At 35.7% G+C, this 27,488-nt stretch overlaps 3 protein-coding genes across 11 annotated transcripts in view; all 3 read right to left on the reverse strand.

The window, feature by feature from the left end:
* The window catches only part of lipeb (lipase, hormone-sensitive b), a 31,734-nt gene extending 14,274 nt beyond the window's left edge, over positions 1 to 17,460 (reverse strand). The window contains exons 1-8 of one of the 5 annotated variants that reach the window (XM_079837978.1): positions 17,330 to 17,460; positions 12,855 to 12,889; positions 7,726 to 7,967; positions 7,138 to 7,422; positions 6,481 to 6,571; positions 2,970 to 3,115; positions 1,966 to 2,151; positions 1,163 to 1,315 (exon numbers count right to left, since the gene is read on the reverse strand). In XM_079837978.1, the coding sequence (XP_079694104.1) occupies positions 1,163 to 1,315; positions 1,966 to 2,151; positions 2,970 to 3,115; positions 6,481 to 6,571; positions 7,138 to 7,422; positions 7,726 to 7,967; positions 12,855 to 12,870 (1,119 nt within the window). In that variant the 5' untranslated portion in view covers positions 12,871 to 12,889; positions 17,330 to 17,460. Of the gene's footprint in view, positions 1 to 1,162; positions 1,316 to 1,965; positions 2,152 to 2,969; positions 3,116 to 6,480; positions 6,572 to 7,137; positions 7,423 to 7,725; positions 7,968 to 12,822; positions 13,222 to 16,871; positions 16,899 to 17,329 lie in introns of those variants that run through there. The other 4 variants (XM_079837979.1, XM_079837976.1, XM_079837977.1 and 1 more) reach the window with 4 other exon arrangements.
* Positions 17,461 to 17,816: 356 nt separating this feature from the next.
* cd79a (CD79a molecule, immunoglobulin-associated alpha) lies at positions 17,817 to 21,270 on the reverse strand. The gene is made up of 5 exons (XM_079837989.1): positions 21,037 to 21,270; positions 19,981 to 20,325; positions 18,443 to 18,558; positions 18,245 to 18,304; positions 17,817 to 18,168 (listed from the first exon to the last, which is right to left on the reverse strand). Exons 1-5 carry the CDS (start codon positions 21,074 to 21,076, stop codon positions 18,052 to 18,054), a joined length of 678 nt encoding a protein of 225 aa, XP_079694115.1. The 5' UTR covers positions 21,077 to 21,270; the 3' UTR covers positions 17,817 to 18,051.
* Positions 21,271 to 24,204: 2,934 nt separating this feature from the next.
* Positions 24,205 to 27,488, reverse strand: part of arhgef1 (Rho guanine nucleotide exchange factor (GEF) 1) — a 49,108-nt gene continuing 45,824 nt past the window's right edge. For all 5 annotated transcript variants that reach the window (XM_079837975.1, XM_079837973.1, XM_079837974.1 and 2 more), the window contains 8 exons: positions 26,798 to 26,885; positions 26,535 to 26,651; positions 26,338 to 26,396; positions 26,102 to 26,242; positions 25,894 to 26,013; positions 24,834 to 25,006; positions 24,583 to 24,683; positions 24,205 to 24,450 (listed from right to left, as the gene is read on the reverse strand). In XM_079837975.1, coding sequence (XP_079694101.1) covers positions 24,609 to 24,683; positions 24,834 to 25,006; positions 25,894 to 26,013; positions 26,102 to 26,242; positions 26,338 to 26,396; positions 26,535 to 26,651; positions 26,798 to 26,885 — 773 coding nt within the window. In that variant the 3' untranslated portion in view covers positions 24,205 to 24,450; positions 24,583 to 24,608. The remainder of the gene's footprint in view (positions 24,451 to 24,582; positions 24,684 to 24,833; positions 25,007 to 25,893; positions 26,014 to 26,101; positions 26,243 to 26,337; positions 26,397 to 26,534; positions 26,652 to 26,797; positions 26,886 to 27,488) is intronic.

Genomic DNA, 27,488 nt, shown 5'->3' on the forward strand with positions numbered 1-27,488 from the left:
CTACCTGGAGTCTCCAGAAGTGCAAGGTGTTAGGATCTCAGAGACTTCAGTTAGGTAAAGAATCCTAAAAAATGACCCCCACTAGATAAGAATCACAAGCTGAAGTGTTGTAAAATACATGAAGAAGGTTTTTTTATAGGCTTTATGGACAGATAGGTTGAGAGTGACTCTTGAAGGACCAGCACCACATCCTCTAGTACCACTGTTTGAAGAATTCATCTTCCAGAATCTGGCAGTACGTTTTGGGAGTTCATTTTAGTCCATCCTGAAGTCCGTTTTGCAGAGATGGACTAAAAAGGAACTCCCAAAACGTACTGCCAGATTCTGGAAGATGAATTCTTCAAACAGTGGTACTAGAGGATGTGGTGCTGGTCCTTCAAGAGTCACTCTCAACCTATCTGTCCATAAAGCCTATAAAAAAAACCTTCTTCATGTATTTTACAACACTTCAGCTTGTGATTCTTATCTAGTGGGGTCATTTTTTAGGATTCTTTACCTAACTGAAGTCTCTGAGATCCTGACACCTTGCACTTCTGGAGACTCCAGGTAGGTTACAGCTTTGGAAAATGGTGGCGCTGGAGACTAAAGGGTTCCTGATGGTTTCACCCTTAATTTTTCACCTTAATTCTTAATTCTTTTGCAGTTAACAGGTGTCTTTTCTTCACCACCTGTTTTTGTCAGATCCTGCTGACCCAACGAGCATTTCACTGTCCAATGGTCATGCCTTAACTGCAATGTCTAGTATTGCATTAGTATTGCATCCTTCTCATGGGCATTTAATACTTTTTGACTTTTCAGTCTGAGTTAAATCTCTTTTTTGGCTCAATTTATCTGTAAAAGAAAACATGCCTAATAATTCTGCACACCTGAATATAAGGTGATTTTCATTTCCAGCCTTCATGAACAATTATATATCACTTATACATTATTAAACACTAAATCAGTAGTAGTTATTAGGATTACTGTGGTTTGGAATTGGTCAAATGTGCCTGGAAAAAAAATATGATCAGAAAATCAACATGCCTAATAATTCTGCACTCCCTGTATTATTGTGCTTCCTATATTTCTATAAGATTTTCAGGTGGAAATCATGACTTAAAAGTAACAGGTCTGCATGATTTAATGTACGATAAAAAGGGGGCGAGAAGAGACGAAGAGATACCTCATGTGATTTGGAAGTCTGTGCCACAAAGCCTCCTCCGTGGAAGTGCAACACCAGCCATGGGGAAGGGGGACTGCGCTTCGGCTTTAGGCCCAAAGAAAGAGATATCGGGCCCCCCTCTGAGCGGCACAGTGCTAGTAATTTCTCACTGTCCTGAAGACAGAAAATAAAAAATAAAATGGACTATAAGCACCAAAACAATAGAGATCAACCTTCCTGATTTGAATAATACTTATTTTGAATCTCTTTGAAGCTCTGCGCCCCACACAAAGACGAAAACTCTCATTTAGACAAGAGATGTGTAATTAAACACTACAGACGCATGGTTCTTAAACACGTTTACGCCTCAGCTGGATCAATAGGAGTTCAAAGGGTGTGAAGCAAAGTCAAGTAGGCTTTTTTAAACATCATTACATCTTACTCATCTATATTTCAAGTCCAACCAATTCAAGTCCTCCCATGACACTGAGAGGTATATCAGGAATTATAGGGCTTTAAGTAAAGGATAAAAGGATAAAAGATCAACCACTTTATTTAGCTAAGCACTTAGCACACCTCAATATGACTGACGGTGATTTTATTCATTCCTTGCTATCTGTGCATATTTATTTATTGACAAGATAAGAGCATGTAGAGTGAAAAAAATTACTCTCAAATTATGAAATCCAAATTATGATTCAAATGAAAAATTCAGGCTTGAGCTTCTATGAGGAGTAGGAGGAGCGGGAAGAAACATAAGTGAGGGATGATTATCATTCAGGACTAATTAAGACGGTCATTGACATCAGTATAAACTGTTGTACCTGTCCTTCTCTCAGCTCATATGAGATCAACCTCATGTGCACAGGCCCCAGGCCGATATGAGCTGCTGGAGGAGACACGGTCACCATCTGAGTGGGATCTGCCACCAACGGCAGGTCAAAGGGCATAGGGGGCACAGAAATAGCTCGATTCACCTTCACTGTTGTGGCCGTGATAGACATCAGACTCTTGAGAGAGAGAAAGTGAGATTAGATAAAGCAGCAATTAATTTCTGTTTCACTACTATGTGAATTGAACTTTGCAATATGAGAATTATAGACAGGTTATAATCTGATCTGATCAGCTGTAGAAAAGATTGTCGAGTATATTAAAAAGACACTGTGCAAGGAGTAGATGTCAGTAGAGTTTTATAACTCAGGGGAATATTTGACAAATATTGTCAATGCAATTTGAACAACGTTATAAGATAAGATATCAAGGCTAAAATGTTTTGCCCACACTCTGCTGTCAGTATCCTTTGAATGCGTTTAAACTTTAGAAAGTTAAGAAAGAGAGAGATAAAAAAAGTTTTCTAAGTTGAGTCAAAAGTAAACTTAGTAAAAATGTTTCATTTGAATCCACACTGGGCCTAAATTTGATAGTGGATTTTTAGGTCCTCTTTAGTTGTGATAGGGATTCAGCAAATGTGGAAAAATAATATATTTTTTTCAACCCCAGCCTTATTTAATGTTATTTCACATTTGGCTGGTGCCCAGTGTTAATTTGCATTCAAATTTTTAAATATATTATATTATATTATATTATATTATATTATATTATATTATATTATATTATATTATATTATATTATATTATATTATGTTTTATTATATTAATTATATTTGAACTGGGGTTGAAAAAGTGAATGCAAATTAACACTGGGCACCAGCCAAATTATCATTATAAATGGGGTGTCAAATCTCAAACGGTCAAATCTCAAACCAATTTTTTTTTTTTATTATTAATTGTGATGCCATAACTAAAACACTCAGATGGTTAATACTAACTGATAAAACTTCAGTCTCTGTTACGTTCCAGAATGTCTTCCAAAAATGAACATCCAGGTTCTGAGTGATGCGTTCATACTCCTGACCTCTCAGTTCAGGGTCAATGGCATACTTCCCAGAGGTGAGGAAAGAACTGGCTGCTACACCTGAGAGAAAATACAGACAAATAGAGTTAGATTAATGCCTGCCTACATAACTGGCATATCACACCAGGGCATCATACTTAGACAGTAATACAGAGGGGAAAGAAATGAAAGTGGGTTCCCGACTAACAGAAACGCACAAATAACAGTGACCTCGATCATCTTACCTTGACAAACAAGAATGAGCAATTCGTTTAATATTTACTAACAGGGAGTAGAAGAAAAAAGATTCTCAGATGCATCATGGTTCTCTTTAAAAACTTCAGAATCGATCCAGAGCTTGGTTTTGTTTTTTTCCTGCATATTATGCACGACGGCGCTTGTGTGTGGGGGTTCTCAACTCTGGCCCTCAAGATCCTCTTTCCTGCAGAGTTTTGCTCCAACCCGAATCAACCACACCTGAACAAGCTAACCAAGATCCTTAGGATTACTAGAAAGATACAGAGAGGTGAGATTGATCAAGGTTGGAGCTAAACTCTGCAGGAAACAGGGGAGCCCTGCAAACCCTGGCCACCCCTAGTATGATTTTGCATTGGGTACTGTTAATTTGAATGCATAATGTAATTTCACAATAGGTTATGAAGTGAAAAAAATGTACTAAAATGAAGCAGCTGCTGCAGCCACCAAAAAAAGATTGTAGATTGTTTGGCACCACCAGTGTAGCTTTTAAACCATTCAAGGGCGACAACACCAAAGAGAACTTTGAATATTGTGTCATGTGACGCGCCAGAATTAAGTTCTCTTTCGTGCTTGAACGAACAATAACACACAGAATTATGACAAAATGTCTGTTTTGTTGAGTATTCTCATAAGAACAGTCTTAAATTAGTGAAACAATGCCTTAAATTAACTTAAAGAGTTGTGAGAAAATGAAACGCACGTCAGATAAGTAGAATAATAAACCAGGGGCTGTCATCCATATTAATCAAAAGAACAAAGGTTATAGAGAAAAGTGTATCTTTAATAAGGATTAATCTATATTTAATTTATTTATGCAGTGCAGACTGTTTGATAACTTTATTCAGTTTCTGTATATTTCTGTATATCTGTTAGACAGAAGGCCACAGGTAAATACATGTACTATAATGGGTGTATGTGAAGATTGTTTTAAAGAGTTAGTTTACCCAAAAATTTTAATAATGTAATTTATTACTCACCTTCATGTCGTTCTACACCTGTAAGACCTCAGTTCATCTTCAGAACACAAATTAAGATATTTTTGATCAAATCCGATGGCTCGGTGAGACCTCCATTGCCATCAAAGTCACTGAACCTCTAAAGATCCAGAAACTTTCTAAAGATGCATTTAAAACAGTTAACGTAAGTACAGTTTCGAATCAGTGGTTCGGTGCGCCAAAGTCACGTAATTTCAGCAGTTTGATACGCGATCCGAAACACTGATTTTAAATAATTACATTATTTAAATGTTTGGGTAAACTATAATTTGATATAATTCATAAAAAGAAATTTAAAAAGTTATTTTCCATAGCCTAATAAATGTTGAAATTGATTTAGCTTTCAATTTTACTGTAATGTTGAATGTCTGCCATTAATGTTTTTTTAAAGCAATTTCATAGAGACATCAGTATAGTATCGTGATACTGGCCTTCATTCATAAAAAAAAGAGCCATTACAACAAATATTTAAAATATACTATCTTTAAGTTGCTTCTACATTCATTTGGAGAGTAACTGTGAAATCATTACAATATTAAATATTAAAGACAAATGTTATAATCGTGGTTATTCACGATTAATAACAATTTTTTTTTTTATTAATTAGTTACTTTTTTAATCGATTGACAGCACTAATTCATATTAATGTATTATTTACATTGAATTATGAGTCATGATATTCATATTCTAATGTTATATAGGCTGGTAGAAGAGCAATTAATTACTCTAAATAAAGCTGCATTTCATAAATTTTACTTCTTTGTCACCATCTCTGTTTGAACCCTGAAACTGCAGTTATTTTCAGAGTTATCTTCCATATGGATGGATGGATTTTGGATAAATTTTAACCAAAAAAAGTTACGGACTACAGCTTTAAAGTCATATTGTTACAATAACCGCAAACAAAAGTAAACAGCTGTATTTTGGTAACACTTCACAATAAGGTTCATTATAGTTAACATTAGTTAACTACATTACAAGTAATGAACTGCACTTATAAACCATTTATTTATCTTTGTCAATGTTAATTTCAACATTTACTAATGCATTACTAAAATCTTGTTAACATTAGTTAATGCACTGTGAACTAACATGAACAGCTGGATTTTAATGAACTAACATTAACAAAGATTAACTAATGCTGAACAGAGGTGTTGTTCATGGTTAGTTCATGTTAACTAATGCATTAACTAATGTTAACTAATACAACCTTATTGTAAAGTGTTACCTGTATTTTTTTGTGCCCTCCCAAGATTTGCTGTGGCTTCCTCTGGCCACCCCTATTAAAAGATTCTGGGGGCGCTACTGGCAGGAAAGCACTCAAGGGCCAGAGTGAGAACCCCTGCACTAGAGACAGCCATATTCTGCTTGCTAATCAAAAAAACATTGAACAAGTATAAAAACTTGCATTAAGTTTCTTGAGCAAAATACAAGGGCAATCGCAGGCTTCACTGCACAGGCTATGTGCTGTGACAAGCGTATTTTGGTATATGTATTTCAGGGTTTTCTCTTCCAAATGCTCTACAAAAGCATTATTTATGCTGTCTGAAATGCAGTATATTCGATACACAAAACCCACTTACCAACAGACAGCTGCTTTTAAATGCTCATGTGCATGACTCCTTATAAGCGGTTAAGTAGGGTACTTATAAGTATACATGTAATTTAAAAAAAAATGTACAAATAAATTTGATATTCAAAGTCTGTAAAAGTCTGTTTTCTTAAGAAGAAAAAATGTAGATCACGAATTGTTTTGAAATCAGATTGTGATTCCCAGAATCGGAATCAGATCGGTTCGGGTGGCGCCTAAAGATGCCCACCCCTAGCAGACACAGGCACTAATCAACTCTTTAGAGGAAAAAGGTAATCTACTTGCAGAATGGATGACAGGTTCAGGAAGGAAACAAATTTCTCTCATCCATACTGCCCTCTGTGAGAGCTACTCACCATATGGTGCAATATCTCCTGCCTCCCCTAGGGTGCAGCATTGAGCACAAGAAACAATATTAGAATGCCTCTGCAGGTCAGCGTATACAACTGCACTTCTGTGTCCAAAATTAACACAAGAGGAAAACCTGCTGTGCAGACACTCGCAAAGATAAAGTAGTGTGAAATAGTGACCTGTTCCCATAAATCAGAAGACACATAAAGGAAGGTTTATCAGACCAGGCTGAATATGACCGCTTTACTGACCTATCCCTGACTGATGTTTCTTGTAGTTGTCTCCAAAGGCAACGAGGCTGATAGCAATTGACTGCAGGCATGGACGGATGGCAGGAGTAAACTAAAAGGAAAGAGAACAAGATATTCACCTTAAAACAGAAAAAAATATGTAGGTTGAAACAGTAAAAACTGTAATATTGTGAAATATTATTACAATTAGTGTCACATGATCCGTCAGAAATCACTCTAATATGCTGAACCCAAACTTTTGAACACCAGTGTGTGTATATTGTGTTTGTATATATATATATATATATATATATATATATATATATATATATATATATATATATATATATATATATATATATATATATATATATATATATATATATATATATATATATATATATATATATATATATATATATATTTATATATTTATATATATTAGGGTTGTGACGAGATCTTGTAAATAAAAACCTGTATGGGAAAACCCGTCTTAATTATCTGTAAACAGATTTTGTTTTATTTCTTACATTAAACCTTTTGAATCTATTAAGCAACAATGGTTTTGTTGAAATTACTTTAGATTCCAACCTTAAAGTAGAAACTGTAGAAACGTGATAATCATTCGTCAATAGAATCCTGTGAGTCACAAGCTCATGCGCTCTTGTACAAACACACCTGAAATCCAACACAGCGGCCGTAGAAGCAGCCTTTGTGCATGGAGGCGTATTCTCTCAGGAAGCTCTGACTGAGGCCACTTTCCTCCTGGAAGAAGAGGTTGCCGTGGCTGTTGTCATGAAGCAGTCTCTGGGCTAGATAGAGCAGTGCCCTGAGCTGACACAGAGCGCTACAGTATGCTTCCATCTCTGCCGCATTGTGGCTGGCACGGAAAAAGATGCTTCGCCTGTTGGATGTGATATAGCGCCCTTTGTGGATGATGTGGAGGAGGCAACAGCGCACCACCTGAGGAAGAGGATGACCGAGTGAGATGAATGGAAGTGTGTGCTAGGAAACATACGCAAATGCATCATGCAGGAAAAAGGAAGTGCAATGTAAAAACTGCTTATTGAGAGAAACAAAGTCATAGAAAGGACAAGCGTGGAAGGACTAATGAAACATGCCCCCGGCAGAAATGAGCTTAACAAAAGTAGAATACGAAAACCAGTTAACAGTGATGACTAACTGCTGAAAGAGGCAGGTGGGAAAGGCATCTCTTGCCCTCAAGCTAACTCATTAAAATCATTAAGCACACAGTCAGAAAAGCACCTTAACAAGGGAGCGATATCCATTGGCAGGGATATGAGGGTCAAAGTCAAAGTGGTGGTAGATGGCAGCGAATCCAGTGATGACAGGCTCCAGGCTTCGGGCATGTTCCTGGATGGTGGTCATGGCGTCCACCAGGCGCTGAGCTGCATCCCCGGCTTGGCCCTTTGTGGCCCCAGAGAAAAAGGCGGCATTTTCTTCACACACGTCAAACAAGGCAGTGAAAACTGCCTTGGTGTCCATCACTAAAGGGGAATGGATGGGTTGAGGACACAACAATTACTTCAAATTGGCACTTATACTGAAATACTTTTAAGCCAATATAGAGCGATTAAGCTCAGGACAAAAGCCAAGCATTTGTGTAGACTGTGGTTATAAATAGAGCAATAAACATTTTATAGATCAATCAACTGGAAATGCCTCAGCCGAAGTACTCCAGTTCAGAAAATCGTTTTCTTCATCAGTGCTTTGTCTTGTTTCCAGTACAATATCTAAACATCCTTAAAACAAGAAAAATGTGTGCGAGACACAAAATATAATAAGATATTAGGAGTTGTTTCTGGAGCACACTACTGTTCAAAGTTTGGGATCTGTATTAAGATTTAAAAAAAAGGTAATTGCCACTTTTTATATAACAATTCTGACTTTTTCCAGAATTGCGTGATATTAAGTCGCAATTGTGATCTTATAATTCGCAATTCTGACTCACAATTCTATCACTGTTTTACTGTAATTTTGATCGAATACATGCAGCCATGGTTAGCAACAAAAACATTATAAAATGCACCAACTAAGCTTTTGAACTGCAGTGCATTTTCCTGCTTTAAGTATAAATATAAACCACAATAAATTGTATTACTGTAGATTACATTTTTTTTTATAATAATAATAATAATAATAATATGGGAGTAAAGATATATTCTATTAAAACAACTGTAATATTTTAATAAATTTTTAAGTAAATGTATTGTTTTAGGGATGTCAAAATGTTTTTACTGTAAAATAAGACAAAAACACTGTCCAGTCTCTATGAAAACATAGGTACCACTATCACACATACAACTACACAACCAATAGCATCTATCAGAACACATTACAATACAACACAGTGAACACACTCATTTTGAAGACGCTGACTGCTAAAAAAACTACTGTTGCTTGTTTTCTCTACAGTACGTGCAGCAAGCTACAAAGGACAGAAGCTGTGGACAAGATCACAGGACATAATACTGAGAGAAACAGTGACGGATGGCCATCAGCCAGCTATATACAGTCAGTCATTCATACACTCACATTCATGCACATTTATCTGATCAAGATTGACATGCCAGATACAGAGACAATACAGGTGAGTAAGGTCTCTCAGTGACAAGATTATGACAGGTGACTAGGTCAATCTGTTGCACTCAGCGACTTGACAACTGAGAGAATCACAAGCAACTTCACAAAAGCAGGCAATGCCGGGAATAGCAGGACCTTAAACAAACCTTCAGCTTTTTATTAATGCAGTCAAAACGAGTAATCGCATCCAAAATAAAAGTTTGTGTTTACAATAATATGTGTGTGTACTGTGTATAATTATTATGTGTGTATGTATATGTGTATGTATATGTATATGTATATGTATATGTATGTGTATATATATATATATATATATATATATATATATATATATATATATATATATATATATATATATATATAAAATGCATGATGTATACACTCTAAAAAAAAAAAGGTTCTATATTGCACCAAAAATGGTTCTTGGCTCGTAATCATAGGGGAACCTTTTTTAGTGCTATATAGCACCAATTTTGGTGCTTCAGTGGTTCTTCAGAGGTTCTTCACCGGTTCTTTGACTAAGGTGCTATATAGCACCTCTGAAGAACCGCTGAAGAACCACTGAAGCACCAAAATTGGTGCTATATAGCACTAAAAAAGGTTCCCCTATGATTACGAGCCTTTTTTTTTTAGAGTGTATACCGTATATAATTATATAACAATTGTATATATAAATATAACAAATTTCTTAAATATATACATGCATGTGTGTGTGTATTTATATATGCATAATAATTATACACAGTACACACACATATATTAAGTAAACACAACATTTTATTTTAGATGCGATTAATCACGATTAATCGATTTGACAGCACTATTTTGTATAATTTTATAAAAATAAAACACAAATGCAAGCAAATACATCTTGAGCATAATCATTATTTGTTTATATAATTTAAGATCATATATATTATCATGTATATAATCCAAGATAGGGCATTGTCCGTAACGAAGGATAATCAAAACCTAAGCAACAGTTAAAGACAAACTTACTTGTCGTACTTTACATTGTGGTGGCAAGATTTTTTTTACAAACAGAAAAAAAGATTTGGGCTTTGAATGTCTGAATCCAAAGTGCTTACTTTGTCAATGCAAAATTAGTCCAGACAACATTTCTTTTCTTACATGCATTACATTTCCATGGTTATTTAGAGCTGAATTCCCAAGATAACTCTTATCTGCTACGCATATGGGTTTAAACCAGACCTAGCTCTTTCCTTTCTGCCCTTTACTCCAGATAACCCCTCCCATCACATGTCCAGTCATTCTCTTTCAGACTTTCCAAACTCTCCCTTTTTCAACTGACAAAGTATCCTTCAAACTGGCAGTGATCTCTTCCCTTCATTGGCAAACACAAACAGTACATCTTCCTCTCTCAAAAAGGATTGTCCTCTCTTCTCCTCCATTTCTGTACCCTGTCCTTATTCTAAAAGCTGTAGCCAGACCCAGAGAGATTAGTGTCCTAATCTGCATGGGAAACTAATGTTAATGTGTCACTGCTCAAACTGCTTCCATTGAGAGACAATAAACCAACAACTATCATAAAACTAGTTTGACTCTTGTAGTTTGAGAAATTACTTTCATTTCTGTGATGGGTTTCAGTTCAGAAGCTAGAGCACTGACTAAATGAACCTCATGCCTGTAGATTATCTAAATCTTTCATTATGGAAACATGTGCAACAAGAGAACCTACCACCCAATCCATTTACTCAATGAAAGACTCCCCAGCACCAGTTTACCACAGCAAAACACACACTGACACCTGAAAACACTAAAGTTAAGAATTCAAGGCTCTTGACATAATGAAGGAAAAAGGCTGACAAATCTATAAAAACTCCAACCCCTTAATGTTGCTGGTGAAATATGAGTTAAGTTATTAGAAATCCCCTAACGATGGGCAAGGGCAAAATGGTGAGTAGAATTTCGAACATAGAATTTCGTTGTAAGCTTGTAAACACAGTTTTATTCAAAAATTTGTTTTAAAAAATTGTGATAATTTAGATAGTAGTTACATTGGAAAAGCTATAAATACATTACGTCACTTCATTTAGACTAATAACTTATAGCTTCAATAAAAATGTTTGGGGTCGGCAAGATGTTTTAAAAGTAGTCTCTTTCAGCATCATTACTCCAGTCTTCAATGTCACATGATCCTTCAGAAATCATTCTATCATTATTTGCTTCTCAAGAAACATTTCTTATTATTATCAATGTTGAATTTTTTTAAAGAACCACATTTATTTGAAATATAAATCTTTTGTAACATCATAAACGTGCACTGTAAAAATGATCGGTTGACTTCAATTGAGTTATAAACTTCAAAAAAATTAAGTTATGTGAACTTGACAATTCCACATAACTTAATTTCTCAATTACACTACTGTTATTTTATTTACTAAACTTAAAACTTTTAAGTCAAATGATCACTTTTTACAGTGTACTGTCACTTCTGATGATCAATAAAATGCTAGCTGAATAAAAGTATTCATTTCTTTTGAAAAATCCTGCAATGGCTGCAGATATCTCTAGCCAGACTAGTCAACTAGTCGATTAAACGATTTGGCTGCTTTTAGTCGACTTGGAACAAATACTAGTTGGTAACTTTTTTTTTTGTGGACATTTAGCCCTAATATTTTGCCATATATTTTTTACAAAGGCTATGTTTAAATTACCGTCATTTTATTGTTACATTTTAAAAAGAATATCTTATTTTGAAAAGTGTAGCTATATGGAGCAGAACACAAAATGATTTCAAGTCACCTCGGGTTTTGAATGCGTTGATTTTCTCTGTGGTGCTTGCGGCTGGTTATGAGAAATGTCCTTTCGAAAGTCGAGCGAGGTGAGTATTTTGACAGCCGACACAAAACCTTTCTGTTTTCTTCTATGTCATGTCTAACTAGTATATAACAATTAAGCTAGCTTATAGGCTTGTTATACTATCAGTTATGAAGGACAATATGGTATGAAATTTTCTATCGGATTAAAGGAAAAACATTATAAATTAAACTTACTTGGCACTTGAACCCTTGCTATATCATCCCAACGAAGATAATACACTTAAATAATGTATAGTTGTCAGTACACGTCAAGCTTTTCTTGCGATTTTGCCAACCGTCATGTGTACACTTCACTTTTCATACACAGCAGCGTTCAAAACTGGACACTCAAGTCAGGTAACAAACAGTTTGATTGGTCGACTAGTCGGTAGCAAATATTCTGTTTAAACGTTAATGGAATTAGTCGTTGTACACATCCCTATTTGCAAATTCAGTTGTTGGACAGAAGATGGTAAGTAGAACATTTATCAATCAACAATCAATTTAGCAATCAACACTGTTCATTCCAATTAGTACCACAATCCCAATGGATCAATAAATCAAAGAACACAGAAAAGAAAAAAAAACATTTGCAGCCAGAAAAACAAAACCTACCTAATGCTGTCTACTTTGAATGTGATCATCATTCATGTTTGCAAAACAGGCATCTTCTCAATTCATCCAAACATAGTACATATCTACAGCCAAAGCCTGGCCTACCAGGCAGCTAAGCAAATCTACTGCAAGGACACTGCAACTGCAAGGACACCTGCTTTTTCAGTGACACTGCACTAAAATACATGAATACAATTTACCCTAAAAACATACAGCACAACCCACAACAGAGAAGCAACAAGACACATGAAAGGGATACAAGGGGGTAAAGCAGAGCTTAAGTGAGAATCTACAACCTAGAAACATGCAAAAAAATACACACAGGGATGGATCCCTGGAGAATCTGAATGTTACCCTCTTCTGAACTCATGCTGGAGTCCTTGTGCGTCCTGTTCCCTCAATACCAGCACAGCCATGGATCCAGAGAAATAGAGACATGGGAAGGGGGAGGTAAACAAAAGGGGAAGACAGTAAGATAGAGTGTTTCGATTGGACACTCACACTCGCCCTCCCTCCCACCTGTTCGTCCCCTCAGATCACGACATTACATTCTGTCACTTTCTATTTTATCCCCTCTTCTTTTCTGTGAACTCCTACTTCCTTTATTCTCATTCCTCTCATTCCCTGGAGAGAACAGCTTTGTTATTTTCTCCCATACCAACTGTCCCTCTGTTATGGTGAGATGGCTTTTCACCCAGTGTACAATGAAAACAAATTACTCACTGTAACATGCACACATGTTCCACACACACACACACACAGTGTTTGCTGTTTAAAAGGATCCAGGCTAATGGTGTCCTAAGACCAACTTGACTCTTCCTGCAAACCCACAATTGCCTAAAGTAACCTTTGTAACCTTTGTTTCTACTGGTTGTATCAGCTGGGGGTGGCCATTGGCCAGTGACCTTCACCCTAACTGGATGATCCAAATCTGGTCCAGACAGCCACAACAATGTTTTTTTTGTCATTGCTACACCAAAAGTTGTGGGTTACATACCGACTTCATTTATGTCATTTGGCAATGGTTGTATATGTATGATGTCATATGGCAAGACTAGTAATAATACTAACAATAAGAGTAATAACAAGTAATGCATATAAAAAAACTACACAGTAAACAATGTTGGCATTAGTTTCCTAAGATTACTATTTCTGAGGCTAGAGTAAATTCAATAACTATAGGGATTCGCCTATATCAATACAGATAACTATTAACTATTAGCTTATAGAGAAAACTTTTTTCAAGTTATGGCTGATAATATAAAAAATAATTTATATAAAAAAATAATTAATTATAATGCTAAAGTGAATTTAGGCATCACAATTCATTTTAAATTGAGAAAAAATTATGTATGGGTCAAAGATGAAACGGGGGTTTCAAGCATTAACAAAAATTGTGTATTACAGCTTTGAATTCAGTTTTTTCTCTGTAGGCCTACATTGGAATGTGTCCTGTTTAATTTTATATTTTTCAGAGCAAAAAAATAATGACTATCATACATTTTTTACCATGATTTACAGAAGACTAAAATGTCATTCAGTGTAACAATATGTATCAGAAAATCTTATTAGGCATATTTAAAACAGGAATCATTTGATGACATATTAAAAGACTATTTAAAAATTACAGTGCAGCCCTCAAATACTAATTAATTGTAATTTTTTTTATCTTTACACTTTGCCACTATCCTTCATTCCACTAGGTTTTACCAATTTGTCAGCAAGAAGTTTTTGTAAGGAAGTGATAATCATTTAAAATATAACATTATTTTATATATTTTAATAAATTACAGGTCAGAATAAGTATATTGTTTCATTTTTACATAAATATATCCGTTACGCTGAATGACCATGATTTGTTACTCTGAATGACATTTTGCCAAAAAGGGAGATAATATTGCCATTGTTCCCATAATTGCAATGTTTTTAGTATAAGTCTGTATCATTCAATTAGTTTTAAAAATATGAATTTAAAAGTAAATGACAGCAGAAGCAGGTGTTGAAAAATAATAAGCATTCTATTCTACTGTTCTGATGCTCTCTGGCATGCTTGCTTAGCTTGTCACTTTGTTTCTGACTTGCTCGGCTCAAAAAAATCCTTGCAGCTATATTTATGAATACTTTTTGCTTGCGAATGCCAACATAAATGACGTTATCAGGATTGGTATTTTGGATGGAGAATCCCCTCAATGGTCTCTTTTGAACTTGTGACAGCGTAGTGAGGGGGAACTCTCTATTCAGAAATATTGGTAAGCTATTATTCTAACAATCGCAATCCTGAACACCTTTCTCTTTTCCTTGCTAAAGGCCCGTTCACACCAAGTATGATAACTATAATGATAATTATAAAGATCCCTTACAAACTGCATTTTCGGGACAAAAGTCCCCTGGTTATTTATATACTTTAAAAAAAATAAGACATAATCTTTTTAATATAACAAATTATTTGAAAATGCCAAGAAAATGAATATATTTTCTAACTTGGTATTTTATGTTTATTTAAGATGTAATGGCAAAATCAAAGTCTGGACCATTATGCTGAATGACAATTTTACACTTTGAAACATTATTTCCCCCATATGTTGACATTTTAATTTGACAAAAGTTATTTGAAATATTAAAGTAGACACTTTACTTGCATTTAACATGTTTTTTTATTTATAAAAAAATACTTTTGTAAACTTAATTTGATGCAGGCACGAAAATTATGACGTCTCATCTTTGTCCCTTATACCAAAAATGAATTTGACAGTTTTAATAAATTAGTGTTTTTAAAGATTAACTTTATAGGTTAGTGTTAGATAATGGCAAAGGAAAATCTAATATGATACTGATCATTCGTGCATGCCTATAAATTCAATTTTCCCTTGCAAACTCAAAAACTGTATAAACAATATGCAATATTATTCCTTAGAATATATTAACCCTCTAATAAACTCTATACTTTTCACAAACCATGAACGCACCTCAATACACTAAGCTTAATGGCATGGCAGCAATAACACAGGTATGTATGTTAAAGACCCAATCATATGGCTGTGAAGTCTTAAGGGGAAATTACTTACATAATAACATACATTTTCAAAAGGCAAACTGTTTGTTGGAATAAAATAAAAAGTTCTGTGCGTTTAAATTATGTCTGACCTAGCAAGAAATGATAAGTACATTTAAATGCTACACTTAAAAATAGAAGCATACCGTTTATATAAAAAGTAGAAAAATAGAAATGTATCTAATTATTGTTTAATACATACAATACACATACAACAAGTTTGTCACATTACTTAAATGTAACATAAAATGTCCGCACTATTCGGCTCATAAAAGGACATTCCTAGAGATTAGTTTCTGGCAAATCTGAATTTTTCAAAAGCTACAAAAGGCTTTGACAGTTAATTTGCATTTCTCCTCATGGGTCGAGGACCACACATTTCTACTAAGAATATTTGTGGTAGGGAAATTAAGACAAGAACCAAAGTAAACTGACCAGATCCGAACCTTCTCTTTTTTTCTACATGCATCATGAACCACATCCTTTATTCAGTTGGCTGGCAGTAAGGAACAATGGAAGGATCCAAGCAGACCTTTGTCCCAGATTATTTTGTATGTGGTCAAATCATCTCAACAGGAAAAGAAAAACAATGCACTGGCCCTGACATCAGTGAAGAGTTTCCTCTCACTCTCCTCAAAACATGACAGCAGCGAGTAAAACTATTTACTTATACCAAACATACATAATGTAAACAGCCTGATATGGCCAACATATGAATGTACAAGACTACTAATATTGTCATATTGCTCTTCTGCATACCTGAGAGCTCAGTTAAAATGGCTGAGTGATGTCTTAAATAGCAAATCAATGACGCTCTGGCAGTTGCAACAGAGAGAACATGGGGACTCCTTGCACCATTTCAATAACAGTGTGGTGAAATAAAAGGTTATTTAAAAGCCCACAGTGGTTTTTGATAACAGTTGGTCAAAGCATATCTTCACAAGCAAAACCCTGCAGTGGTTTTTAATAACAGTTGGTCAACGCATATCTTCACAATTATCTTAAAGTGATAGTTCACCCAAAAATGGCAAATTTACGTCATCATATATACTCGACTTTTTTGTGGGACATAAAAGAAGATATTTTGACACATGGTTCAGTGTTTTTGTCCATACAATTAAAGTCAGAAGTCAGCAAAACAGTCTGGTTGACTTATCAGCATATCCTCTTTTGTGTTCCACAGAAGAAAATGTTTAAGAACATCGACACTTACTACACACACATCTTCACTTTGATAAAGCTTAAAAACACATTCTATATCTTTCATGAGTCATGCATCCCAAAGGCATGTCCTGATGTATGTTTAGGCAAATACTCACATGTCATTCAAACGTACACTCTCCCATCTAAGATCAGTTAAAGCACAGTTTATGTCAATGTATTACAATGCAATACAGTTTATTACAATGCAATTAGTTTAAGTGGAAATGTCATCAATGCATACACTACACTAGCTACAGTTACAGTTACCGTAGCCGATGTATTGCATAACACAAAATACCCCATAAAAACGTGATTAAAACCTGTTGGTTTAGAGCTACAGCCTCTTGAGAGACTTCAAATTAATGTTTACATAGTAGTAAGCAAATGCCAGTGCTCATACGGTGTGGTAGGCTACATTGGTCCCGCATTACTGTACACAGTAAGCGTTCGGGTTTTAATCTTCTTTTTGACACTTCTGGAACTATCTAACCGGGAGCGAGGATGTCATTTACCGTACAAGCGACAGCTGCCCCCCCCTAAAAAAAGCGGTTATATTTATTAAAAGAGAATATACCTATTGGAACTTCTTTGTGCTTTGACGAGCGCCTCCTGCTTACTGCTTTTTCAAGAACACCGCTCCCAGACTTCTTTGCCGACGCCATCTTCCACAAACACGAATCATTACCTCCCACCTCTGTTCTGTCTGGACATACCTTACAGATGGCCTCGCCCACAATCAAATCTATAGCCAATAACGCGTCAGAGGATCCTCAAAGCACCTATCACATAGTTCTGACTTCACAGTACCGCCCATCATGCTGCCTATATTTAGCCAAGTGACGTTCCTACAACATGTGTGACGTCAAATAAATAAATAAATATCCCTAGTCTACTGTATTACTAGCCTATTTAACTGTCACTTTGAGTATCCAATGGAGTCCCATTCTTTAAAATAATAATAATAATAATTTGTTTATTATTTATACTTTTATATTATTATAGGCTATCGTCCTCAGGATACCCTTAAAATGCTGACATACATCAAAATCCACACAAAGCAACACGTTTTATACAATTTATTCAGATCATTAGCAGATATATTCGATTTACCACTGCAAGACACAAACATGCTTATCTTCAAACCATTAGACAGATGCAGACATAGTGACAGCCGGCTCATAAAAATACTGAAATTACCAATTAAGCAATTTATCTCAAATAATACACAGAGTTCACCCTATACTTGTTTGTCTATGATGTTTTAAATGGTCCCTTTCCCTGTTTCTTCAGATCCAGTTATGGCTTCTCCAACTGAATGTCTTCTCCACAGCTGGCCACATCCTGATAAGGGCCTTGCTGATTGGAGCGTTGAATTTGATGGTAAGCTGAGTTGCAGTCGTCCAGGTTTAGGCCCTATGGATAGATATGTGAAGGTCTCTTTCATAATTACGCTGCATGTTAGTAATAAGAATAGTGGACATGGGCATACCTCATAGATATTCTCCTCCTCCCGTCCTTTCTTCTTGTTCAGTTCATTCAACGTCTTTGACTATGGAGAAAAAAAAAGTTGCACACCTCTGATCTTCCTGGGAACACTTTATATGTTTGTTTACTGTTGTGTGAGGAGCAAATATGTTTTCATGTGGTGTATGGAACACATTTAATATGTTGAATCAACGTGTCTGACCTTGCAGAGCAGCATAGTGCCAGGGATCAGCACACACAGCAGCAGCAACACCCCTTCTGCTGTAATGATGCTGTTCTTCACACTCTCACTGAGGTTCAAGGTCTTCTGCAAAGGTACTAACAAAAAAAAATGGTCTTAACCGATCAAAATTTCTTTTAGGAATGACAAAAGCACATCATTGCAAGTCGAACTGACCATGGACCCTTGTCCTGAGAATATTTCAGGGAACAATTCGACTGAAAAAAAAAAGAATCCAAAAGAGCTGATATGTTTACTTTATCTGACAATAAATCAGAGAGTTAAGTAACACAAACTTAGCATGAATGAGTAGAATTTGGGTTTATGTCATTGAATGGGCTATTTGTATTTGCCTAACTCAGCCAATTAAATGATTTGTGGGGATTATTGCACAATGCAGCCTCTTAGAGAGCTTGAGTGCTTGCATTGTTAAGTTTACGACTTTCATATCCCATTCATGTAATGAAGAGTAAATAGTGGGCCTACAAATTATGTACAATATTAAATTACAATGCATGGTTATATACAGTACAGCATAGATTGTTGTTCAAAATTTGGGGGCAGCACATTTTTTAAAGATATTAATACTTATATTCAGCAAGGATGCATTCAATTAATGAAAAATGACAGTAAACATTTCTACATTGTTCCCCCAAAAAAAAAAAATCTCATTCAAAATAATGTCGTTCTTGAAAAGAATCCTGAAAAAAATGTATCACTGTTTCCACAAGCACAACATTGATGATAATAATAAATGTTCTTGAGCACCAAATCAGCATATTCTAATGATTTCTGAAGGATCATGTGACACTGAAGACAGGAGTAGCCTAATGATGCTGAAAATTCAACGTTGTCATTACACGAATAAATTACATTTTAAAATATATTCAAATAAAAAAAAAAAGAGTTATTTTAAATTGAAAAACTATTTCACAAGATTACAGTTTTTACTGTAGTTTGGATCAAATAAATGCAGCCTTGCTGAGCATAAAAGACTCCTTTCAAAAACATTACAAATTTTACAGACCCCAAACTTTTAAATTGTTGTGTAGCCTATATTAAAATAGAAAATAGCCATTTTAAAGCCATTTGTGAAATATTTCCTAATATATTTGTTTTTAGGAGAGGAGAGTTAAGTAACACAAACTTAGCATGAATGAGTAGAATTTGGGTTTATGTCATTGAATGGGCTATTTGTATTTGCCTAACTCAGCCAATTGAATGATTTGTGGGGATTATTGCACAATACAGCCTCTTAGAGAGCTTGAGTGCTTTTGTTAAACATTGTTAAGTTTATGACTTTCATATCCCATTCATGTTATGAAGAGTAAATAGTGGGCCTATTTTATAAAAAAATATTTCCCAATATAATTATTTTTACTATAGTTTTGATCAAATACATTTGATTTTGGTAAGCATAAGACTTCTTTCAAAAACATCGAACAGAATTTTTTTAAAAAAATAGAATTGAGTAAATATAATAAAATTAAATACACTTAAACAACTATGATCTGACTCACTGTACACTTGAAGGAAGGTACCATGGGAAAACATGTGAAGTGAGCTATAATTCAGTTTACACTGGTAAAGGCCGGTATCATTGAGTTGGACACTCTTGAAAACCAGCGAATGGCATTTGACGCCATTGGTTTCAGACATTGGATTGTGGATCACATTCTCGGACTGATTTACTAATCTGATCCATGGGGTGTCATTGACAAGGTGAACATTCACAATCCAGGTGATGTGGGGTGTCTTCGTCCAACGGTAGCAGCAGCTGACTGTAACATCATGGGCAACAGCCACACGCTGAAACGGCTCATCCGCCTCCAATTTCGGCTCTTCCACTTTAGCACTGGCAGCAGCTTATGAAAAAAAAAAACGATAAACCAAAATATACCACATAATAGTAGTTAAGAATAATATGCTGTTATTGAGGGTGGGAAGACGGCAGAACAAAATATTCAAGTTTAAAACCGTCAGTGACTTCACAGTGGGGGGTTTCTTTAAGATATGGCCATAAGTGATTAAAAACCTCTTATATCAAAGCAGCTTATTATGGGCTACAGCTTTACACCCCCAACGGGCATTCACTTCAATCCACATGATATCAGCATGTTTAAATCTATTAGCTAAACCGTACACTTCCCACCCATGCTGTATAGACAAGACTTCAGTTCATAAAGTGAAAAGCTACACAATACAGTGTAAAATTATATTAGACCCTTAACATTGAAAGTCACACTGGAACAAAAGAGAAGAAGAAAAAAATCCACACACTGCTAGCAAAAAGACACATTGCAGCAGCTGCTCTGAGAGGAGATCAGCTTCACTGAAGCAGAACGCAGATGTGCAGATGGAAATTGTGTACTTTGTTCTTTTGTAAAAGATAAAGTTTAATAATCATGTTGAAACGGTATGCTTTCTAAAAACTGTACATTTAGATGTCAAATTTGTTGTGCTCAAAGAGAGCCTAGATTACTTTAAACCAGTTATAATAAATGCTGAACAAATATTAACATTCCACATTAAAATCAACACTACATAAACACATCGGACGTACGTTAAACACCCACCTGCCCAGAAACACAAAAAAATGACCAGTCCGAACTCCATTTTCTCCAATAAACCAGACAAACTGAAGACACCTACTGCTGCTTGCAAGTAAATTTACTGTTTGAGTGTTTGTCTTCCTTTCCTGTATCATCTACACCCACCCATTCTTCTATTTCAGTTTGTGCTTGCGCGCGCGCCACACACACACACACACACACACACACACACACACACACACACACACACACACACACACACACACACACACACACACACACACACACACACACACACACACACACACACACACACACACACACACACACACACACACACACACACACACACACACACACACACCTTTTCTTGGATAATGGGGTAATCTATTAATATCAAGCAAATGCTTCTGAAAATGAAGACAATAAAAGCTTGTTGTTTTTGATCATTTATTAAAAAATAAGAACGAAAAGAAAATCATAATAATTAAAAAAAAAAACGTACCTAAATATTTCTTATGTAACTTACATATAAAATCAAAGCCCAAATACACAGAATAGTCCTTGCATAATGAATTATATAAACAGACAGCAATGAAATGCCTGTATTAAGTGGACTCCTGTACACAGAATTACATAAAAGACAGTCATATATTGCAGAGGGTTTAAAAGATCTAACAAAGAGCACTCAGTACTAAGCACTCAACCATTTTAAAGAACAAGGGGTTCGGAGAAAAATATCAGATAATCATTTAACACTGAACATTGCTAAATGAGGAGAGGGCAACAAACCCAATTTGCACAAGGCACCCTATAAATAGATGTAAACATACAGATATATCACTATATATATATATATATATATATATATATATATATATATATATATATATATATATATATATATATATATATATATATATATATATATATATATATATATATATATATATATATATGTGTGTGTGTGTGACAGATACACATGAAAGGCTTAAGGAATGAGAGAGAAATGACCACACCCAAAACCCTGTCTTGCGCATTATAAAGAGTTCATAGAGATAGCAAAGGTTCAGATTGAAAATTAATTTCTAATTGAGTTTAAATTGTAGCTCCAGCCATAAAGCAAAAGCCTTTTATAGGTAGTCTGGTTAAGGGTGTACTTTATGTCTCTCTCAGTCCCTTATTTATAATAGGCAATGCATAGTACTGTAATTACATCGTTTTCAAAGAAAATCAAAACAACAGAATCTAAAAGAATGAATGAACCACCCATTCAAGAAATCGCGAATAAAAACAATTGTGCAAAAGGACTGTAGGAAAGTCAAGTGGGTAGAACAGATCTCGCACCATGATAGTTTCATTACCAAACTTTAAGCATTGTCATTGGCTACTTCTAAAAGGAAAGAAAAGAAGAAAAAAAATGTAAGATTGACATGTACGAGTTGTTCTGATAATCCACTTTTGGATAAGACCTAGAGTAAGTCTTTTGACTGTGTTAAAGGTAAACCGCTGAGGAAAGAGAGGGAAAGGGAAACAAGGCCTTACATATAATCACAATAAACAACACAATTAGAACTTAACCGTGAATATAAAATCACACTTTGTAACAAATAAGGTAAAATAATAATTTGACAGTTGGTCGGGGTGTTGCAGTAGCATTAAGAATACATGAAAACAATTACAGTACTGGTGTGAAAACCTACTGTTTGTGTTCCTGTCTCCAAACTCTGAGATATAACACTTTTAAGCCCCTGCAATTGCCTGATCGTCTGTGATCTGACTTCCTAATAAGATAAGGAGAGCAGGAGAGTACAAGCTGGTCCCTAAAGCTGAAAAACATAGACTGATAATGAAATCCAGGTAACTGCTCTATAATTGATATAGCAATTCAGTTCTGACAGTTCTCACTTTGAATTCCTTCTGTCTAAAATAGGATTATAAACCATTACATTTACAAGCCAATCGATCTACTTCACCATTTTGTGGGTTGATCCAGCAGCTAAGGCGACCTTTCAACAGAGTATGTCATTCCAATTTACAGGTTTTCATATCTAAACTTTGTTCCGCTATCATCTCTTTGGTCCTGCTTGTGTAGAAAACTACTCCCTAGAATAAAATAACTGAGAAATAATTCCAAGTTATTCCAGATAAAAAATGCAAACCAGTAATATATATCCATTGCATCCAACGTGTAACTGTAATGTAGAACATAAAAAAAAACGGAAAATGCACAAAATGACTGAAGCCTTTTACAGCCACACCTCATGAATTTGCATAGAGGCTCACAAGTAGGCAATGCGTGATGATTATAATCGGATCTGCGTAGAATTACCACAGTACTATTTGCAACACCCTGGTTATACATAGTTATTGTGCATGCTTCATTTGTATAACACCACCAATGTGTGGATGTACCTACAAGCTGGTCTGTATGCATTAGTTACATTCAAACTTCTACGCAATAAACGCATACTTCCTCGAACCCTGATGAAATCTCTCAACATCAAAACTTGCCACGTCAAATCTTGCATCGCTCAACATCAAACCTTGCCTGGTTTCACTACAGAGAGGTTAGACTTAACTTCCAAAGACTCAAGCCCAGCTTCCCCAAACCTCCTCTCTACTTCCCTTCCTCAACCATTTATTGATCTATCCTACTTAGCATTTCTTTTCTCATTTATAGAGTAATATTCTGGTAAGATGACACACAAAACAAAACAGACAAAAACAAAAAAACTACATTTCTTTGCTTCTACTCTCCATTTTACTACAGTTTGGCCAATGCATGCTACAAAGACTCTGCAAAAAACATACATACATCCATTTTAATGTGTGTAGTTTTTGCAAATGCATGTAATTGTAATAAATATTAGGATGAGCGAACATTATCTTGAAATGGCAAAAAAAGAAAAAGAAAAAAATAAATGGCACATTATCTGTTTGAATTAACTGATTGAAACCCTGACTGAATTACAGTCCGCGCAGCAGGCTTCATATGCGTCAGACTGCATTCACAAAGATGCAACTATACTTTTCTGTGAATATAGATAGTCTTTTGGTACTAAATTACTTTTGACATGCTTAGACAGGTTAATCTTTGGGTGTGTGCGCATGTTATAATGCGCCCACTTGTACACTTAGAGTTTCGCTCTGATATCTCTCTAGGGGTTGCGCATTTCTTTGGCATTTTTTGGTTAGTCTCTCTCTCGCACCTCTCAACAGAAACACATACATACTCATTTATGCTCAAGGATCACTATAATTTCTCAACACCCACTTAATTTCTTTTCTCAGTGGCATGGAAACTGCTGGAGGCCTGCTGTCAATCTTCTGAAAGGACAGTTGAGAACAGAGATGAGAGAGCAGGAACATTCAGGCAGCATTAGTCAATCAGCGCATCTCCCGAAAGCAAGTCTCAAGTCCAGCACATACAGTGATCTGAGGACAAAAAGGACAGATGAGAGAAATTGAGTTGCAATACTTAGAAATAACAGAATAGCACTATATAAAAATGAAGATGATTCATATAAAAAATATAAATATAGTGTTGTATTTAGTACGTGGTCGCACCTTGTAACAGCAGGTTGTGATGTTTCTCAGTTGAAATGGCCACCCTGAAGTGAATATTTAGCAAGAGCTTCTTGCAACTTATAATGGTCCTCCTCAACAGCCTGAGAAAAAACACAACACCAGAGACGCATATTAGTAAGGACACCTCTCTCAGCTTCCCCTCACTCGAATGGAGCCCTTTTACTTATCTCCTCTTCAAGAGCTGGAGAACTGACCGTTCTGTTTCACAAATGCAATTGACAGCTCCTCACCTGCAGTCTCTTCAGTTGCTCCTCGAGAGCCTGCAGTCTCCTCTGCACCTCATCCATGCGTTCCTGAGAAAGAACGAGAGGAGTGCTGATCCCTTTTTCCTCGTCTCCTTTACTCCCTCCGTCTGTCCCACCCTCTTCCCCTTCAGTTCTTCCTTCTGTGCTGGATTCCTCCACTGAGAGGGAAAAAGGCATTGGGAATTTCAAAATGTATAAGAATGCATAAGTTCCACTTAAGATCATCATATACATTACATTTATTTATTTTTATATATATATATATATATATATATATATATATATATATATATATATATATATACACACACACACACACACACACACACACACACACACACACTTTTTTTAACATACATTTGATGTCAACTAAAGTTAACTAGTGGGACTTTATTATATATGTATAAGTGTGTGTGTGTGTGTGTGTGTGTGTGTGTGTGTGTGTGTGTGTGTGTGTGTGTGTGTGTGTGTGTGTGTGTGTGTGTGTGTGTGTGTGTGTGTGTGTGTGTGTGTGTGTGTGTGTGTGTGTGTGTGTGTGTGTGTGTGTGTGTGTGTGTGTGTGTGTGTGTGCGTTACTTCTAAAGCATTTAATTCAACATTTACTAATACATTATTAAAATCAAAGGTTGTATATGTTCATATTATTTAATGGGCCTGAGCTAACATGAACAAACAATGAACATTTGTATTTTTATTAACTAAAGTTAAGATGAATAAATAATGTAACAAATGTATTGCCCATTGTTAGTTAGTGCATTAACTCATCTTAATTAATAGGACTTTATTATGTGAATATATGTATAGATACTTAATAAATACAGATATTACTGATATGTATACACATTGCACACACACATACATACATACACACATACACACATAATCTTATAGAGCAATATTTTTTACTAGGATTCATCACAGACCTGAATGAGGATTCATTACATTTCTGAAGAGTTTGGTTAGGAGGGATCACAGCTGTATTTGATGATTAAGTGTGAGGCTGAACCTCTTCAGCTTAAAACCGAAATCAATATGTGTGCAGTACCTGATGACAGAACTCCATCTGCCTCCTGGCTTTCAGGCGCCGTTCCTCCATTTTCCCCAAGAGTATGAGAGTCATCTGACAAGCTAATACTGCCAACCAGCAGCCTCTTCAAATACATGACTGAGAGAGGAATACAACCAAGAAGATTAAGTATGGTAGGGGTACAATGCAGTCTGTTAGAATTTTATAAAATTATATAAAGGCTGACCTTCGTCCAAAGCACCATTAGCGGACTTCTCTGGAGGGGCGTGGCTGTGGGTGAGCAGGTCAAACCCATTGGCCGCTAGGTAGTCTATGAGTGAAGGATCAGTTTCTCTACCCTTCTCATCAGTAAGACCTTTAAATTGCGCTAAGGTGAAATAAAACACACCGTCACAATAAAATATCACTGTAAAATTACTTCATTTATGCTTAATATCCGTTTCCAAGAGCCAAAAATCTCACCACTGCGACTTTTAAACAGGTCTCCTCCATTCTCAGTGGGGCTAAGAGGAGGTTGCAAACTGGAGAAGAGAAATTGAAAGAACTTCAATGAATTAAGTTGGCTTAGAGTAGGCTAGTGGGATGTCAACCCTTAAAGGATGCTCGTATTCTCTTATGGGGCCCTTGCTATTTGCCAAAAAAAAAAAAAAAACACTCACGCATTATATGCAGGTCCAATGGTGCCGCTGGGCGTGCTCCCACCTCTGGTGTTTCTATCCAGTTTCCCAACCCTCTTCTTCAACTCGTCAATCGCAATTTTGATAGCCTCTGTCCAACTGGAGCAATAGACAGACTGTGAGTGTCAGATCAAATTGCAAGCTCTGGATCTCGATTTATCAAAAGCACATTTTCATATATTTTGCTCGTCAGTCATTCATGCATGCGTTCCATATAAGTGGCTTTATATGGTTAGCATACTCACTTTTTCCTCTCCCCTATGGACTGAGCCACTAGTTCATAGATCTGTGCTCCGCTGTCCCAAGTGAAGATGACGTAGAGGGCCTTCGGGTCTGATGAAAAGAACGAAAGTAACTGCATATTAAACTTGCGTTCTTCAGAATGAACAAGCTTGGAATAATTGCCTTGTATTTTGAGGCCTAAAAAGGATCTATTACTAACATGTTGGGAAAAATGGATGGAGTAGTATAATGTAAACAATATTTAATGACACTGTGAATGTAAACCTATACTTAGAATGAATACCCCTTGTTTTATTGTTTATCTGTTTTATATGTTTTCTGTATTTCCATAATACTATTGTTACAACCCTCTAGTCTATCTCTGTGTTTTGTTTGAGGGAAGTGTTTACTGTGTATTCTGTCCAGGAAGACTGATTCCTGCAGACACATTACTACTACACCTGTCCTTGATGGTCAGCTGACACCTGCAGGCCTATAAAACATCCAGTCATCGTCACTTCTCTCGTCAGCATTGTTGCTCGCTTGCTGTGTATAATTTAATCTCTATCACGTTAGCTAGTATTTGGAGTGTATTAATGATTTTGAATGATTTGAGAGCATTTTGTGTGATTGCTTGAGTGTTTGCTTGAAAGATACTTTGTGTGATTGACTAGTTTGGACATTTTGTGATAACTACAACTATTTGTTAGAACT

This window comes from Gobio gobio (assembly GCF_949357685.1).
Source record: "Gobio gobio genome assembly, chromosome: 15".
NCBI lineage: Eukaryota > Metazoa > Chordata > Actinopteri > Cypriniformes > Gobionidae > Gobio > Gobio gobio.